Genomic DNA, 17562 nt, shown 5'->3' on the forward strand with positions numbered 1-17562 from the left:
GGTCCATAAATTGAATTAAACATTTCAATCAGTTCCATTGCCATAAAATGAATTTCGGTCAAAATTTTCAATTCCTGAATTTTAAAATCATTTTTTGAGGTTAGAAACTTGTTGACAGACTCAAATTTAAGCTTAATACCAATCATGGCAATGACAACTTGATAGCATATCAGGAATCCGCATGTATTTCCATAAATATTGAACAGTGACGCGGACATGTCGACACCGGACGTGAAACTCGTTTGGACGCAAAATCCAAGGACTGACATGACCAGCACTAAGGCACAGACTAGACTTAAAGTTTGACAAATTTTCGACTTTTCCAATTTATAGTCATAGTGGACATCCAACAGCACAAATTTTTCATCAATTTTATGAAATTTTTTTAAAAATTTTCCAATTTTTTGACGATTTAAAAAATTTAAGACTTTAATTGAGGAATAGACGATGATGCTGGAATAGACGAGCTTTGGAATTGCATTTTTGGCTATTTCCGTTCCTTGGACGGCAATGTCAAAGTACGAGAACCAAAAAATATAATGTAAAAATAAATTAAATAAAATTGCTAAAATTCCTGATAAAATGTGGCCAAAATTGACATTAATTTTGTAATTTTTTGGATTTATTGTGAATAGGGCGAATCCAGTGAACTGCAGAACCACAATTAGTGGACGAACTGATGTCAAAATTGACATTCTGAACTAATTTCATCAAAATTTTGAAATAAACTGAAATAAAATGAGAAAAAAATTGAAAATTTTATTCTAATTGACAACTTATTAATATTTATTTAGAGATACTTGATACTTCCGTGCATACATACATACACAATCATTATCACACGGTTAATTGCCCTTATTTTGCAAAGTCTATAACACTAACTACCCGTTATGTTGAGTGAGTTTACTGAGAAAAATTGTTGAGTTTTTATAGAAATTGAATTGGAATTTTGATGCCTTATGTAGAGGAAGTAGGTGTGAATTTTGGAAGATGACCACCTGCTCCTCTCAGCCATTCCCTCCCATTGTCCCTGATCCCACTCTTACTCCTCTCCTCCCTTCAACCCTTTCCCTGGAAAATTTACTTGTATTCTTAGTCTTAGTCTCGAAAAGGCGTCAAAATCTTGACTTTTGGAAGTATTATCCCGAGCCACCCTATCTGCTTGCCAACCTACCCTCTTGCCAGCCAACTTTCTTGCCAGCCTACCCCTTGACCCATGCTATTTTTCCCTATTAGCAACCTACCCCATGCCACCTTAACTTCTTGTCAGATTGGCCACCCTACACCCTGCTTCTTGCCTCCTGTCACTTAGCTAGCCTGCCCTAATGCTAGTCTGTCCCCTTGTCACCCTCTCCCCTTGTCATCCTCGCATCATGCCAGCCTGTCCTCTTGTCACTCTTTTCCCTTGCTAGCCTGATTCATCCTACTTTACCATCTTGTTAACCTACTCTATGCCACTCTACCTATTTCCAGAATGCCCCTTGTCAGCCTACTCCCATGCCAGCCTGTCCTATGGCATCCTACCACCTTGCCAGCCTGTCCCCTTACTTCTCTATCCCCTTGTCAGTCTGCTCTCTTGCCACCCTTGTCTCTTGTCACCTTGCCACCCTGTCTTTTTGCCAGCCCAATCCCTTGCCAGAATGCTTCCTTGTTTTCTCACCCTCATTCCAGTCTGTCCCTTTGGGACCCTATTGCCTTGCCACCCTGCCCAATGCTACTTTACCCCCCTTGCCAGCCTATCCCCTTGTCAGGTTACCCAACGTCAGCCTGTCCGCTTGCTTTCCTACCCTCTTGCTAGTCTCCACTTTTGTCAGCATGTCCTCTTGCCAGCCTGTCCTATTATCACCCTACCTTCTTGTTAGCCTTCCTCCTTGCCACCCTTCCCCAGTTACCTCCCTGACCCCCACACCTATTCGTTCTGAATTCACCTCACTACTCCACCTAAATACACCCCTTTGACCCCCAAATTTAAACCTAATTCATTTGATCAATTAACCAATTTGTTCTATTTTTGAGTCTCAGGATTCATGACACAGTAAATTGTACATCATATTCACCATGTCAGAATATTGCCCCTCACACTCACATCTACAATTCCTCATGTCTCGCACTACTCTTCTGCGCCTTCTCATTTGGATATCCAAAAAATTCCGATGGAAATCCCCTCGCATCCCTCTCACGCTTAACAAAAGCCGAAAATGATGACACACAATTTCCAATAAAATAATTAGCCCGTCCCAAAATGGCCAAATCAACATGTGGATTATTCTCAGGCAGCCTAAAAGCCTTAATCTTCATCCTCCTAAGATGCTCATTGAGATACTCAATCATATGATTGTTATCGGACGCGACATAAATTGACTTAATTTCATTATTTTTGTGAATTTCTTTAAATTTTTTAACGACTCTTTTGATCTTCCTGATAAGCTGTTCCTGCGATGGCAGACATATGTCCATCGATAACGCACCCTTTTCATTATTATAGCCAAGACATTGTGCCGATGCAAACAACTGCTTAACATCCTTAATATGATCACATGCTCGTATCCAGTCGATTCCATTTCGTAGATGAATTCCAATAAATGAGCCTTTTGGAAGGAAATTTTTGATGAACTTGTCAGCCTTGCTGTCGATTTCTGGTGACCATTTAAGGTATTTATGGAGATGGACATTTTCAGCTTGTACAGGAAATGCTGCCGGTGCACCGGTAAATGCCAGGACTGGATACTTATCTGGACTGTATTTCTCATTCCATATCACGTCCATACCACGATGTATGACGTCATAAGTCAGCAGTGGACCAAAAAATTCGGATTTATCAAAGTCGATGCCAAAACCATCCCAAAATGAGAAAAATGGATTTCCATCCTTTGCATTACAACTTCCACTGGACGTGCCGTCGAGTTTCCTCCGTTCACTGTAACAAAATGAGATTCTATGTCCAGTTGGCCATACTTTGTCACTCAGTTGATCCATAAAGTCCTCCATTGGAATTACTTTGGTGAATTCTTGAAGTGACTTGACTTTAAAGTATGTCTTGAATGGAACTTGAACGGATTTTGATTCACCTTTACGGTATTCAACCCATGGTGGGAGGATGAGGGTACGATTTAAGGCATGACTAAAGGATAATGCACCCAAAAAGTGATCGGCTTGGTTGCCAAAACGACCTGAAAAATTGAAATTGTTATTATTTGTCATTGCTAGGGTGGGTTAGGGGTGGGGTGAGATTTGTGGGGTGGGGTGAGGCATACAGGGTGGGTTGGCATGGGTATGCACTGCTGTATGGTAATTTTGATGGTTTTGTCGATATTTTTGGTGCTTATGAATTTTTATTGGGAATTTATTGATATTTTGAGGGTGTTGAGGGGGTTTTGAGGATGTTTTGGGGGTATTTGGGTAGATTTGGGTCCGAATTCCAAGAAATTCGTCAAAATTGGCACAAAATTCATCAAAATTGGCACAAAATTCATCGAAATTGGCACAAAATCCATCAAAATTGGCACAAAATCCTTCAAAATTGGCACAAAATCCTCAAAATTGGCTCAAAATCCCTCAAAATTGCCACAAAATCCTCCAAAATTTCCACCTCAACTTCCAAATTTTTCTGCCAATTTCCACTTCAAAATCCCCAAAATTCCATCAAATTCCTTCAAATACTCACCCATACACGGACAGTAAGCCACATATCCATTCACATCTATCTCATAATTCTCAGCATTTATGGCTATTAAGGTATTAAAAATGAGAAAATAAATAATATTGACGACACTTGACATCCTAGGCGGCTGATTTGTTATTGTTTACTTTATGAATCTGTGCCTGAAATGTTCGTTTTTGTTGTTGTTGTACGAATATTCGAAATTGTTTGAAAAGTTTTTACGTTTGAGTTTTTAAAAGACGTTAGGAAAAATTTTGAAATATTTTTTTTTATTTTTTTGAGAATTTTTTATTTAAGGATTTTTGGATGTTGTGAACAGATTTGGGAGTCTGGAGTACATTGGACCCCTGTCAACTCTATTATAGAACCTAACCTCATTTTTTTCTAATTTATTAATCCAGTTTTCCCCTTAATCCAATCAAGATGACTTGAAACTCTTGTAAAGACAGCTGGTATACCCAATTCACATCCATAGGCTGATCCAAAGCTCACAATTCCAACTAAGACTTGACGGGAACTAATGGTGACTGAGAGTGGTCCACCTGAATCACTGGAGGGAAAATGAAATTTCAAGTTTTAACGGTTTTTTAAGATTTTTTAAAAATTCAAAGTTGTAACGGTCTTTAAAAATTTAAATTTATCGGTTTTTAAAAATTCTAATTTTGATATTTTCAAAATTCCTAATTTTAAAGATTTTCAAAAATTCAAATTTTAAAGGTTTTCGACAATTCAAATTTTTCTTTTTTTAAAATTCCAAATTTTAACGGCTTTCAAAAATTCAAATTCTGTGTTTTTCAAAATTCCAAATTGTAACGATTGTCAAAAATTTAAATTTTCCTATTTTCAAAGTTTAAAATTTTAACGGTTTTTGAAAATTCAAATTTAGTTATTTTCGAAAATTCAAATTTCAACGGTTTTAAAAAATTCAAATTTAATCATTTTCAAAATTCAAATTTTAACGGTTCTCAAAAATTCAAATTTCTCACCCATTACAAGTCGACCGTCCAGTCCTAGTGTCCAAACAGACATGTGAATCCTTAACATTATCAGTTCCAAAATAGCCAACACACATAAAGTTATCGACAATCGGACCTTGTGCATATTGAAGATCCTGAGCAGCCAGTCCTATATAGCTCGTCACACCCCATCCACTTATGTCCCCAAGTCGTCTAATCAGTGACGTCACAGCATCCTTTACAGTCGGTATTGATATTTTCTGGACATAAGGACCAAAAGTGATGTTGACAGCACCAACAAGTCCAATGTCATTGAGTGTCGAGTCTGGACTGTAAAGTTCATGTGGAACTAGCTGCGATTTTGAGATTGATGCTGTCCATTCAGCAGGTCCTAAAATTCGATCAATGATTCCAGCATAGACAGTTGCATTTGACATTTTATAGATGCAATGTGCAGCTGTAAGGATCCAATTTGATGATATAATGGAACCGCCACAAAGGTACGTGTGGCTTGATGCTTCTTCCGTCGTGTACAGCAGAACTTGATGTGGAATTTGACCAAGTTTTGCTGTTTTACCGCGTGTTATTCTGGCATGTCTGTTGATTCCTGGAATTTTGGAGGTTATGTCCTTATAGATTGTGGATGTTAATGGTGATTGTGCTGATATCCAGTCATCGGGTATGAATGATTCACAAAATATTGTTGGAATTAGATAAATTAAGGCAATTGTGTAGATTTTCATGACTTGATTGATACTTTAGAGTCAGGCGCAGAACTGAGAGCTTCATTGACAGTTTTGATGCATTTATACTTAATGACTTATCAATGAATTTGTTGAATCAGACAATTTTATCAGCACAAGTTGCTTTGCACTTGACACTTGATCAACACTTGACTTTGATATTCAAGAGAAGCACTCGAAATTGACTGAAATCAGTGCAAATGTGTTGATATAGAAGGCTTTGGTTAATCGGTCTGTTGTTGTTGTGTCTTCGGTTTTCTTCGTGGTTTTCGGGTCTTCGTTGTCTTCGTGTCTTTGTTGTTCCGGTCTTCGTTGTCTTCGTGTTTTGGGAATCTTCGGAATCAGCTTCGGTCTTCGGTTTTTCGGGTCTTCGTGTCATCATGTCTTCGTTTATCTTCTGTCTTCGGTATTAGTTCATCTTCGATCTTCGATTTTCGATCTTTGGGTTTTCGGGTTTTGAGTTTTCGGGTCTTCGTGTTTTAAGCTCTTCGGTGTTCGGATTTGGCTAAGTCTGTATTCCGTTTTCAGGTCTTAAGCTCTTCGGTCTTCGGGTTCGGTTCGGTCTGTCTTCGGTATCTTCGGTCTTCGATCGTCTTCGGTATTCGGTTTTTGGTCTTCTTTGTTGTCTTCGGTATCTTCGACTCTTCAGTTCTGTAGTTCTTTGGTCATTCAAAATAAGTCTCAGTGATTTAAAACAACTCATAAAAATTCGTGTGTTCAAAAATATAAAAAAAATTAATTTTATTAAAAAATTTCGTCCTTAATTCTAAAGTTTCGCTTTATAAAAATTTAATAGAAAAAAAAATGTACAAAAAAAGAGCAGAAAAGGATATTTTATCATAAAATGCAGACGTGTCGCTTGTATTCCATTTGAATTTTGAGGAACTCTCCTTGGAAGGCTCGAACAGCTCAAGCTGGGTGTCAAGTCTCAACTCTAAAATATGAATCTGATGGATTTGGAACTGGAATTAAATTGAATAAAAAATGAAAAAATTGAAATAATTTGGATTTTTTGAAAATTTACATGAAATTCATGCTTGATGTCACTTGAGATGATTGATGGCTGTGGAAATTCCAGTTATTCAGCCATAATTTCATCAGACATCAATAAGGCATGTGAGCAAAATTGCTGTAAATTTCAGGTTCTTGAACTTGTTCTGAAGTTGTTTTTATGTTGACTTAATCCATCTTATGTGTATTGTGTTGGATGCTAGGGATGCTGCTTATGTCCTGTAAAATTATTTTGGAATTTAACAAGAATTAAAATTTTGATTTTTTTAGTAGTTTTTTTTAAATTGTTTTAATCAATTTTAGAATTTTTATTTTGGATTTATTCTAAACATAAATTTGAATTTTTTTTAATTATTTGAAATTATTAATTTCATTTTTTTAAATTTTATTTGAATTTTCAAATCTTAAAATTAAAAAAAAATTGAAAATATTTAATTTTTAAATTTTTTTAAAATTTAATTTTTAAATTTTTTAAAATTTAATTTTTAAATTTTTTTAAAATTTAATTTTTAAATTTTTTAAAATTTAATTTTTAAATTTAACTTTCAATCTCTTTCCACTTCCACTTACCATATCAGCGCTCATCCCAGAACTTAATCTTTTTTCATCCAATTTCCATGAAAAATTTTCTCATTTTTAACTAATTTTCCTTCACATTTTAACTTAATTATGTTGAGCAAACAATTTGAAATAATTTTTGTATCGAGTTGAGACTTTTGCTGATCGAGCCTTCCTGCCTGGATGTGTTGTTAGTCTGGTAAATTCAATAGAATGACTAAAAAACTCAACTTTTCTGCCTTTTTTATACAAAAATTTCATTTCCCGCCTTTTTTTCGTGTCTTTTATGTCCACACAATAAGACAAGCTTGTCTTTGTGTCCCAAAAATTGTTGCGCAATAAGTTTGCAGATGTTGCTTCTTTGTGACATGTTCGTGCATGTTTACCATAGCATTCTTTAGTTCCTTTACATTGTTCATGTCACCATTCAGGTATGTTCTGTATGTATTTCATACCTGTTCCTTTTTTATGGCTGAATATTAAGAACACCATTAATAGAAAGTCGTCAATTTTCTAAAAAGAAAAGTATATCCAAAATTACAGGTATTTGCAGGTTATCATCTGTTCCAGTGCTGTACAACCTTTATTTATGGTACAGCACACAATTTGGTGGTAAGCCACAACCAAAACCACACACAACGGTTTATGGTAATTCTGAGACAAATAGGTTGGTCACCACTGCTTCGACTACTCATACCCTTTCTACTTCATCCTGCTTTCTCTACCCTATCCATCCTCAACTCTACCCCACCCATCCCTCCACTCCTGACTACTTTGAAATTTATTATTTTTTTTTTTTATTATTTATTTATTTATTTTATTTTTGATAATTGAATTAACAGGACTTCGGGAGGCTCCACAGAGTAACTAAACCGCTCCCTTTTGGTTTCAGTACAGAAACACGTCAGTGTCAAAACATCTTGGTGATAAGGAGACATATTGGGTATATCAGGGATTCTAAACCTTTTATTTTGTTTCTCAATGCACACCTTGGTAGAAAGGCTGAACCGACACCACACGTGACCAAAGATTCATGGCATTTCAAAGAATTTTTGACAGAACACTAGCATACCACGCCACACAGGTTGTCCACAACTTGGTCTATATCATCTAAGTTAGGGGAGGAGTTGCGGGGGGTAGAGGGAAAAATGTGTTGGGTAGAGGGGAGAAGGGTAAGGAAGAAGAGGGATGGAGTAGAGGAGGGGATTGGGTAAGGTAGATTACGGGCCTTTTTTGAGGTAGAGTTATGCGATGGGTGGGATAGAGTGGAGCGTTAGGAAAAGTAGAGGAGTGAAGAGGTCAAGTAAAGGGAGGGTTGGTTAGAGAGGGCAGTTGGGGTTCAAATCAATACAATCTAATTCCTTATTATCACAATATTCTTTATTAATTCAATATATCTTAATTTTTTCTAGTACAAAATCTCCTTAATTACCTAAAAATCCTTAAAAATATCACCAAAACAAATTCATTCAAATCCCGTCTGCTTCCTCAACATTTTAATCTCCTCCACACCATCGACTCCTTTATCGGCAATAATTTTATTTTCCAAATTTTCAATAATTGCCTTCAGCCACTTCTCCTGCTGACTCATCAGTTCATTATCATCCTCATCATAGTCAACCGAATACTGTAAAATGTGTTGCTGGAACTTTTTCCTCTGCCTTGATCTCCGACTTGCTATATTATTCTTAGTACGTCCTTCAGCAATTGCTGGATTTCCATAATTTGTCCGGATCCGTGACTTGTTTGGATTATAATCATAATTAATTGGCATTTCCTTATGAATTTTTTTAATCACTTCCATTTTCATTGTGTGACTTGCCTTCAGCATCCTGTCGTACTCGACCATAACAACTTCTGGCATATTATGGTATATAGTCTCGCCACACCATTCAGTGATTTTCTCAGAATATAGCAACTTCCTGATACTTTCGGGATTATCATGGTCAATGGCCAAATAGTCCTCATTTGCATCCTCAATATCATGAATTATGTCCGGTGTCAAGTCAATGTTTTCAGGCACAACATAATTAAAGGTGACTTTTGGTTCCGGTATATCCTTGACTTTTGTTGCTGCTGGTCCTGGTGTTGAGGTTGTCATTAAGTTGGCCTTAAATGACTCAGCAGTCGGTGATGATGGAACGGCTGATTTTGCCGGTTCCGGTGGCGGTGTTAAGGCTGCATACTGATGACTGTTCCTCATTTGATGATCAAATATCATTTGTTGTAGATTAATTGGATCGACTGACTGCTTATTGATCTCGAACATGAGACGTAGCAGGTCCATTTCGCCAAATGTTGGCGGTTGAAGCTGTAGCTGACTCATTGTGCTAAGTTGATATGAAATCAAACCTTTAAATGTTGATGATTCTGTGGATTAAAATTTCTGTTGTTGTTTCCTCCTTGAATCTGGAATGTCCAATGTTGATTGATAACGGAATCGCTAATTTGTGACTTTTTATACCAAAAACAGGTCAATATTTTGATTGTAAAAAAAAAAGTTTGAGAATTTGGGAAACTTTTGGGGACCTGAACAATAAATTGAGTACAACGGGGACCATTCACTAATTACGTAACGTTCTTTAGGGGGATCAAGGGGGTGGTTGCAAGTGGATTATGTGGGTTTGACCCTTGAGGGTTGTGGATTTGTGGGGTTGATCCAGAAAACTGTCAATTTTGATCATTTTCTGCAGCAAATGATGTCTTATACCATCCATAAAATCACAAAGACTGCAAAATACCTAATTTTCAAATGACATCATTTATGAACAAACCCCAAAAACACAATTCAACATTTTTAAAATTTTTATTCTTTTTCATCATCTTTGTTATTTTCATTATTATTAGAATTAAGAGTCTGTAGCTCCGTTGCATTGGCTAGTTCCACCTCACCATCATCCTTATGATGCTCACAGAACTTTTGATCACCAAGTATCAAGTCCGACACCAATCCAACCATCAAAATTCCAAATCCAATCCATTTAACATTATTCATTTGATCATCAACAGTCAGGATTGATCCATCGATTATTTTCTCATTTATAGTCACAAAGACATCACGTGCTGCATATAAAATAACAGCAGTAAGGACACCGTACTCAACGACAATTAGGTATGATATAAAGGTCATGATAAAGCCATAAAGAGCCATGATTGCGATGTCGAAGTAAACATCAAGATTCTCGACAGACAGCACAAAAAAATCGAATGACTCGTCATAAATTATTATCGGAATGACGTAAATTGGACCTGCAAATAGATTAATCCACATGATGTAGTTTAATGTTGATGGACTTTTGGACATTCGGACACGTTCGGTGAGACCTTGGGTGGCACCAAATATGAGGACGGAGAGGATCATGTAGACGACACCGAGGACATTTCCTGATCCTGACTTGTAGTCGTTGAGGTGCCAAAATAGTCCAAAAATTATTGACATTACTATAAAGTATTTTTGGACTTCGTAGATCTTTTTGGATAGGATTAGGCAGCTGATCTGGAAGATTAAAAAAAAAGAATTTAACGGTTTTTTTAAATTCAAATTTTAACGGTTTTCAAAAATTCAAAAACATAAGATTCTAAATTTAACATTTAACAAATTCAAAAATTCAAAAATTCAAAAATTCAAAAATTCAAAAATTCAAAAATTCAAAAATTCAAAAATTCAAAAATTCAAAAATTCAAAAATTCAAAAATTCAAAAATTCAAAAATTCAAAAATTCAAAAATTCAAAAATTCAAAAATTCAAAAATTCAAAAATTCAAAAATTCAAAAATTCAAAAATTCAAAAATTCAAAAATTCAAAAATTCAAAAATTCAAAAATTCAAAAATTCAAAAATTCAAAAATTCAAAAATTCAAAATTTAACGGTTATCAAAAATTCAAAATTTAACGGCCCTGAAAAATTTAAAATAAAGTCAATTTTCTCTTACCAAAACAATCAATGGCAATGAAGATGTAAATGCTGTAAATATTGAGTAAGTCGTCTGCTCTTTACCCAATTGTGAGAATGTCAATGAGAGCACAATGCCGGTTCCAATAAACCAAAATAAAAGTTTTGGCGGTTTACTCTCAATTTTATTCTCAATATTAGGCATCTGGTCCATTATCATCATAATTGCTGAAGTATTAAAGGTTAAGTTGTTGCTGCTTATTATTTGAGGTCATTCACATTAAGTTACGACTCACCTTTAGCTACTGCTACATACGTGAATGCTAAGCACATGTGCATCACATTATCCTGCTTAAATTTATGTCCACGACATTCATTTCTTATAATTTCGCCATAACAATGTGTATGGATTAACTTATTGTAATGTCTTGAAAGATGTGCTATAGCTATGTAAATTAGGGCTAGAAGGACCAGGCGTGGTCGTGAAGATGGCGTCAGGTTGTCGGTTATAAAGTTCTTCATTGTGTGATTAATGGCCAAATTTGGGAGGGAATTGACTGAAAAAATTTTAAAAAAAAAATTAAAAAATATTTTAAAACAATTTGAAAAACTTAAAAAAAAATTGAGAGAAAATTTAAAAATTTAAAAACTTAAAACTTAAGAAATTTAAAAAAAAAATAAAATAGAATTAAAAAAAAACTCAAAAAATTTAAAAAAATATAAAAAAGTTTTAATAAATTTTAAAAATACAAATTAAAAAAAAAAATTTAAAAAAATTGAAAAAAAAATTATAAAAAAAATTCGCAAATTTTAAATTTAAAAAATTAAAATAATTTAATTAACTTAGAAAAAATTCGGAAATTTAAAAAAAAATTGAAAAAATTAAAAGTTTGAAAAATTTAAAAATTTTTTTAATAATATTAAATAAAAAATTTAAAAGTATAAAAAAAAATTAAAAATATAAAAAATTAAAAAAACACTTATAAAAATTTTAAGAAATAAATAAATTTTAACGAATGTAAAAACATTTAAAAAAATTAAAAAAAAATAAAAAAATTGCAAAAAAAAAGAAATTGCAAAATTAAAAAATTATAAAAGTTTTAAAAAATTAAAATTTTAATTCAAATTTGTGCAGTATTTTTTAGTTGTTAAATTTGAATTTTAAATTTGTTCAGTTTTATTTTAATTTTTAAATTGGAATTTTTCAATAGTTTTTATTTATTTTATCAATTTTAAAAACCACTTCCGTGCATCACCAAATATACCAAAATCTATCAACAAACTTGACCTTGAACTTATTTTATTTTGAAATATATTTTGTGTGACTTTTTTTTGTCATTCTTTCTTGAATCAACCGATTTAAAATTTGCATAGCGGAATTTCTACTTTGTTATTTTTGTTCCTATATTTATTTTATATAATATTCTCATAATTCGCAAAGAATTTTTGAGGTTTTTGCTGATTTTTAAACAGTTTAGATTATTTTTTAAGATTTTTATTTTTTTATAATTTTCCATTATTTTTATTATTAATTTAATTTTAAAATGATTTTGAATCTTAATTTTAAATAATTTTTCAAAAAAATTAATTTAAAATCCTTCAAAATACTAAAAATTCCAGAACATAACCTCAAAATTCACCACTTTTTTATCTCAATTAATTAATTAATTAATTATAAATTTTAAATTCAATTCCAATTCAATTTCCTACCTTACATTCGAATTTTTGTGCTTCGTGAGATGCTGCTGGCCAACTACTAATCAGAATAACAACAAAATCACCTGTTGATTATGAAAAACTTGTTCAAATTCTCTCCGATTTTTCATTCGCTCAGCAATATTTTTTGGATGTAAAAAAATCTCTCAAAAATGATCAAATAAAAAAGTGTGAAGATCAAAATTGACACTCAGTAGCATCTCCGTTAGATTCAATAATGTCGTAAGCATGTCTTAGTCCGTCTTCATTTGTTTCGGTTAGTCTCGGCTCATTCCGGCTCATCTCGGCTCAGTTCGGCTAGTTTCGGTTCATCTCGGCTCAGTTCGGCTCATCTCGGTTCCGTCTTGGTTTCGTCTCGGTTTCGTCTCGGTTCCGTCTTGGTTTCGCCTCAGTTCCGTCTCAGTTCCGTCTCAGTTCCGTCTCAGTTCCGTCTCAGTTCCGTCTCAGTTTCGTCTCAGTTCCGTCTCAGTTCCGTCTCAGTTCCGTCTCAGTTCCGTCTCAGTTCCGTCTCAGTTCCGTCTCAGTTCCGTCTCAGTTCCGTCTCGATTCCGTCTCAGTTCCGTCTCAGTTCCGTCTCAGTTCCGTCTCAGTTCCGTCTCAGTTCCGTCTCAGTTCCGTCTCAGTTCCGTCTCAGTTCCGTCTCAGTTCCGTCTCAGTTCCGTCTCAGTTCCGTCTCAGTTCCGTCTCAGTTCCGTCTCAGTTCCGTCTCAGTTCCGTCTCAGTTCCGTCTCAGTTCCGTCTCAGTTCCGTCTCAGTTCCGTCTCAGTTCCGTCTCAGTTCCGTCTCAGTTCCGTCTCAGTTCCGTCTCAGTTCCGTCTCAGTTCCGTCTCAGTTCCGTCTCAGTTCCGTCTCAGTTCCGTCTCAGTTCCGTCTCAGTTCCGTCTCAGTTCCGTCTCAGTTCCGTCTCAGTTCCGTCTCAGTTCCGTCTCAGTTCCGTCTGAGTTCCGTCTCAGTTCCGTCTGAGTTCCGTCTCAGTTCCGTCTCGGTTCCGTCTCGGTTCCGTCTCGGTTCTGTCTCGGTTCCGTCATAAAATGCGCTTCTGCAGGTCACGAGTGATCAAATCTTAACTAGTTTATCTCCTGAAATAATTAAGATTCTCAAAAACTACTCAATTTTAATTAAAACTTCTTTATTTTAATTTATTCCCATTTTTACATTCAAAAAATCATCAAAATTGTCATTTTTTCTCAAATAATTTCAAGCATTTGTGACCATTTCTATTTCATTTACCCTATTAAGTGGACGACTTTGTGGCCTATTGTCTCTTAACAGTCCACCCAACAAGTCACGATCAAAAGTGGCTACATAACATCCCAAAGCTGCAACAATAGTTCCAAATCCAATAAAATCACCAAACTCAAGTGTATCACCCATATTGAGTTCCCAGATTTTAATTGAAAATAAAAAACTCAAATTCAAAATAATTGCATACGTTAGAGCATCATAGTTGATTAGAATCCAATTTATGATATACAGCATAAGAATCTTAGCCACAATTGCCATATGACTTTCCATGTCAAAAAGTTCCAATTTTAAAAATTTAATTATATTGTCCGGTTTCGTTGTGATGAATGCAGTGACTAGTTCAGCAACTAAATTTGAGATAGAAATCAAAAATGTGAAGCTGAACAGCGATGGACTTGAAGTCAGTCGAATCTTTTCCAAAGATCCATAATTAAGACTTGTGAGAATTATGTAACAAATATTGAAAATGAAATTTATTTCCACATTTTTGTAAAAAGCTATAAGTTCCCCTAATATGATGAATCCAACGAATCCAAGCTTATGCATTTCTAGTTGCTTTTGGCGCAGAAAGTAGCAGAGCATCTAAAATAAAAATATCAATATTAATAATAGACTGAAGATAAAAGACAAGAAGAAACGAAGAGTCGAAGGCCCGAAGACAACGAAGAACCGAAGAACCGAAGAACCGAAGAACCGAAGAACCGAAGAACCGAAGAACCGAAGAACCGAAGAACCGAAGAACCGAAGAACCGAAGAACCGAAGAACCGAAGAACCGAAGAACCGAAGAACCGAAGAACCGAAGAACCGAAGACTGAACAACCGAAGACCGAAGAACCGAAGACAGAAGACACGAAGAACCAAAAACCGAAGACCGAAGAACCGAAGACCGAAGACACGAAGACCGAAGAACCGAAGAACCGATGAACCGATGAACCGATGAACCGATGAAAAGAACCGAAGAACCGAAGAACCGAAGAACCGAAGACCGAAGAACCGAAGAACCGAAGAACCGAAGAACCGAAGACACGAAGACCGAAGACCGAAAAACCGAAGACCGAAGAACCGAAGAACCGAAGAACCGAAGACCGAAGACCGAAGAACCGAAGACCGAAGAACCAAAGACCGAAGAACCGAAGAACCGAAGAACCGAAGAACCGAAGAACCGAAGAACCGAAGAACCGAAGAACCGAAGAACCGAAGAACCGAAGACCGAAGACCGAAGACCGAAGAACCGAAGAACCGAAGAACCGAAGAACCGAAGAACCGAAGAACCGAAGAACCGAAGACCGAAGAACCGAAGAACCGAAGAACCGAAGAACCGAAGAACCGAAGAACCGAAGACACGAAGACCGAAGACCGAAAAACCGAAGACCGAAGAACCGAAGAACCGAAGAACCGAAGAACCGAAGAACCGAAGAACCGAAGAACCGAAGAACCGAAGACCGAAGAACCGAAGAACCGAAGAACCGAAGAACCGAAGAACCGAAGACACGAAGACCGAAGACCGAAAAACCGAAGACCGAAGAACCGAAGAACCGAAGAACCGAAGAACCGAAGAACCGAAGAACCGAAGACCGAAGAACCGAAGATCGAAGAACCGAAGACCGAAGACCGAAGACCGAAGAACTGAAGACCGAAGAACTGAAGACCGAAGACACGAAGATCGAAGAACCGAAGACCGAAGACCGAAGAACCGAAGACCGAAGACACGAAGACCGAAGAACCGAAGAACCGATGAACCGATGAACCGATGAACCGATGAAAAGAACCGAAGAACCGAAGAACCGAAGAACCGAAGACCGAAGAACCGAAGAACCGAAGAACCGAAGAACCGAAGACACGAAGACCGAAGACCGAAAAACCGAAGACCGAAGAACCGAAGAACCGAAGAACCGAAGAACCGAAGAACCGAAGAACCGAAGACCGAAGAACCGAAGATCGAAGAACCGAAGACCGAAGACCGAATAACCGAAGACCGAAGACACGAAGAACCAAAAACCGAAGACCGAAGAACCGAAGAACCGAAGACCGAAGACCGAAGAACTGAAGACCGAAGAACTGAAGACCGAAGACACGAAGATCGAAGAACCGAAGACCGAAGACCGAATAACCGAAGACCGAAGACACGAAGAACCAAAAACCGAAGACCGAAGAACCGAAGAACCGAAGAACCGAAGACCGAAGACCGAAGAACTGAAGACCGAAGAACTGAAGACCGAAGACACGAAGATCGAAGAACCGAAGACCGAAGACCGAATAACCGAAGACCGAAGACACGAAGAACCAAAAACCGAAGACCGAAGAACCGAAGAACCGAAGAACCGAAGACCGAAGACCGAAGAACCGAAGAACCGAAGACCGAAGACCGAAGACCGAAGAACCGAAGAACCGAAGAACCGAAGACCGAAGACCAAAGAACTGAAGACCGAAGATCAAAGACCCGAAGTGAATGAAGACAAAAGACAAATAAAATAAAATAATACTTACAAAGGTAGCAAATAATGAGAAGGAGAATCCCAACATGATATCTTGCGGAAAATTTATCGAAATGTAGTAATTACCAATTAATTCTATTCCATAAAAAATAGTGTATCCGATGTACAGCAATACAGGAGGTTTTTTGTCACTTTTTTCGCCATATCCGATTCTGGCGACGAGCATCACAACTGAAAAAGTTCAAAATTAATTCCAGTGCAATTTAATTAATTTTAATGGCTTACCGCCGGATATTATAACGGAATAAATCGATTCAAATATGGCTTGACTTGTGTTAAGTTGTAAGATTTGTTCTCTGTCGCATCCATGATTACAATGATGGGAATTTGGCTTATAATGCTCAACACAAACTATGTAGCTAATTATACTAAGTCCTAGAAGAATTCTTTTGTCTATCATTTCTGAAAAAAATAAAATCAAATTTTGATCAGAAATATTTTTTGACCGTTACTTTTAATTTTCATCGTAACGTAAATTTTTATTTTAATAGAAGTTGAGTTCGAAATGTTAGAATTTTTCGACAGTCTAATATTTTGATTTGAGACGGCCACACTCTGGTTTAACCAATGATAGCACTTAGCAGACCTACAGCAGAGTTGGCAGAACATCAAAGGCAAATCCTTATAAATGCTTGATAATTTGTATTGTATTTTTTCTTACAAATCCGAACAATTTATCAAGCATTTGTACGGTTTTTGTCTGTCACATGTGCCTGTTTTGCAACTCTGTATGGAGCTGCAACTGGCAGAATCATGTAATCAAAACACTGTGAAGTCTTACGCGGACGTCAACTCGGAACTCATGAATCATAGACAAAATATGACTGAAGTGACTTTTAATTGCTTTTATTACTATAAAGGTTATCGAATTATAGTTGACATTTGTGTGATTATCAAAATACTGAACGAATATTAATGTATAAAATTTATGAACAATTGTAACATTAAGTCTTAATCATAAAAATTGTATTGTATGTAAATTGTAAACTATCTCAAAAATCACATGTCGGTTAATCAATCCGAAATCATGCTGCTCTCTATACCGTGGGGGAAAATGGGGTTCTAATCCTCGGATGGACACCGGTGTCCCTTTATCCTTTTTAATGTTTTGATAGTTTTCAAGTCTGGATAATAAACTCAGATTGTACATGACAATTAAGGCTTCTTGACAAAATCTCGACACTGAGACTACCCGAGAAGTCTCGATTTCGGTCTAACTGGCATTAGGGACACTTAGCTGTAGTGACCCTGGCATGTTGTTGGATTTAAAGCGAATCGATTCCC

The 17562-nt window shown here is 36.2% G+C and overlaps 3 protein-coding genes across 3 annotated transcripts; all 3 read right to left on the reverse strand.

Moving 5' to 3' along the window:
* Window positions 1-757: 757 nt before the first annotated feature.
* Window positions 758-3829, reverse strand: O-fut1 (O-fucosyltransferase 1). Its single transcript, XM_070649645.1, has 2 exons — window positions 3665-3829; window positions 758-3170 (listed from the first exon to the last, which is right to left on the reverse strand). Exons 1-2 carry the CDS (start codon window positions 3777-3779, stop codon window positions 2089-2091), a joined length of 1197 nt encoding a protein of 398 aa, XP_070505746.1. The 5' UTR covers window positions 3780-3829; the 3' UTR covers window positions 758-2088.
* Window positions 3830-4043: 214 nt separating this feature from the next.
* LOC139098176 (collagenase-like) lies at window positions 4044-6620 on the reverse strand. The gene is made up of 3 exons (XM_070650338.1): window positions 6385-6620; window positions 4648-6322; window positions 4044-4211 (listed from the first exon to the last, which is right to left on the reverse strand). The coding sequence occupies exons 2-3, from the start codon at window positions 5358-5360 to the stop codon at window positions 4046-4048; spliced, it is 879 nt and encodes a 292-aa protein (XP_070506439.1). The 5' UTR covers window positions 5361-6322; window positions 6385-6620; the 3' UTR covers window positions 4044-4045.
* A 3096-nt stretch (window positions 6621-9716) lies between these two features.
* LOC139097866 (solute carrier family 35 member B1 homolog) lies at window positions 9717-12573 on the reverse strand. Its single transcript, XM_070649859.1, has 4 exons — window positions 12537-12573; window positions 11118-11378; window positions 10862-11049; window positions 9717-10425 (listed from the first exon to the last, which is right to left on the reverse strand). The coding sequence occupies exons 2-4, from the start codon at window positions 11341-11343 to the stop codon at window positions 9736-9738; spliced, it is 1104 nt and encodes a 367-aa protein (XP_070505960.1). The 5' UTR covers window positions 11344-11378; window positions 12537-12573; the 3' UTR covers window positions 9717-9735.
* Window positions 12574-17562: the final 4989 nt, after the last annotated feature.

Source organism: Chironomus tepperi, unplaced genomic scaffold (assembly GCF_022539635.2).
Source record: "Chironomus tepperi strain 1889 unplaced genomic scaffold, CSIRO-AGI_Ctep_v1 contig_7, whole genome shotgun sequence".
Classification (NCBI taxonomy): Eukaryota; Metazoa; Arthropoda; class Insecta; order Diptera; family Chironomidae; genus Chironomus; species Chironomus tepperi.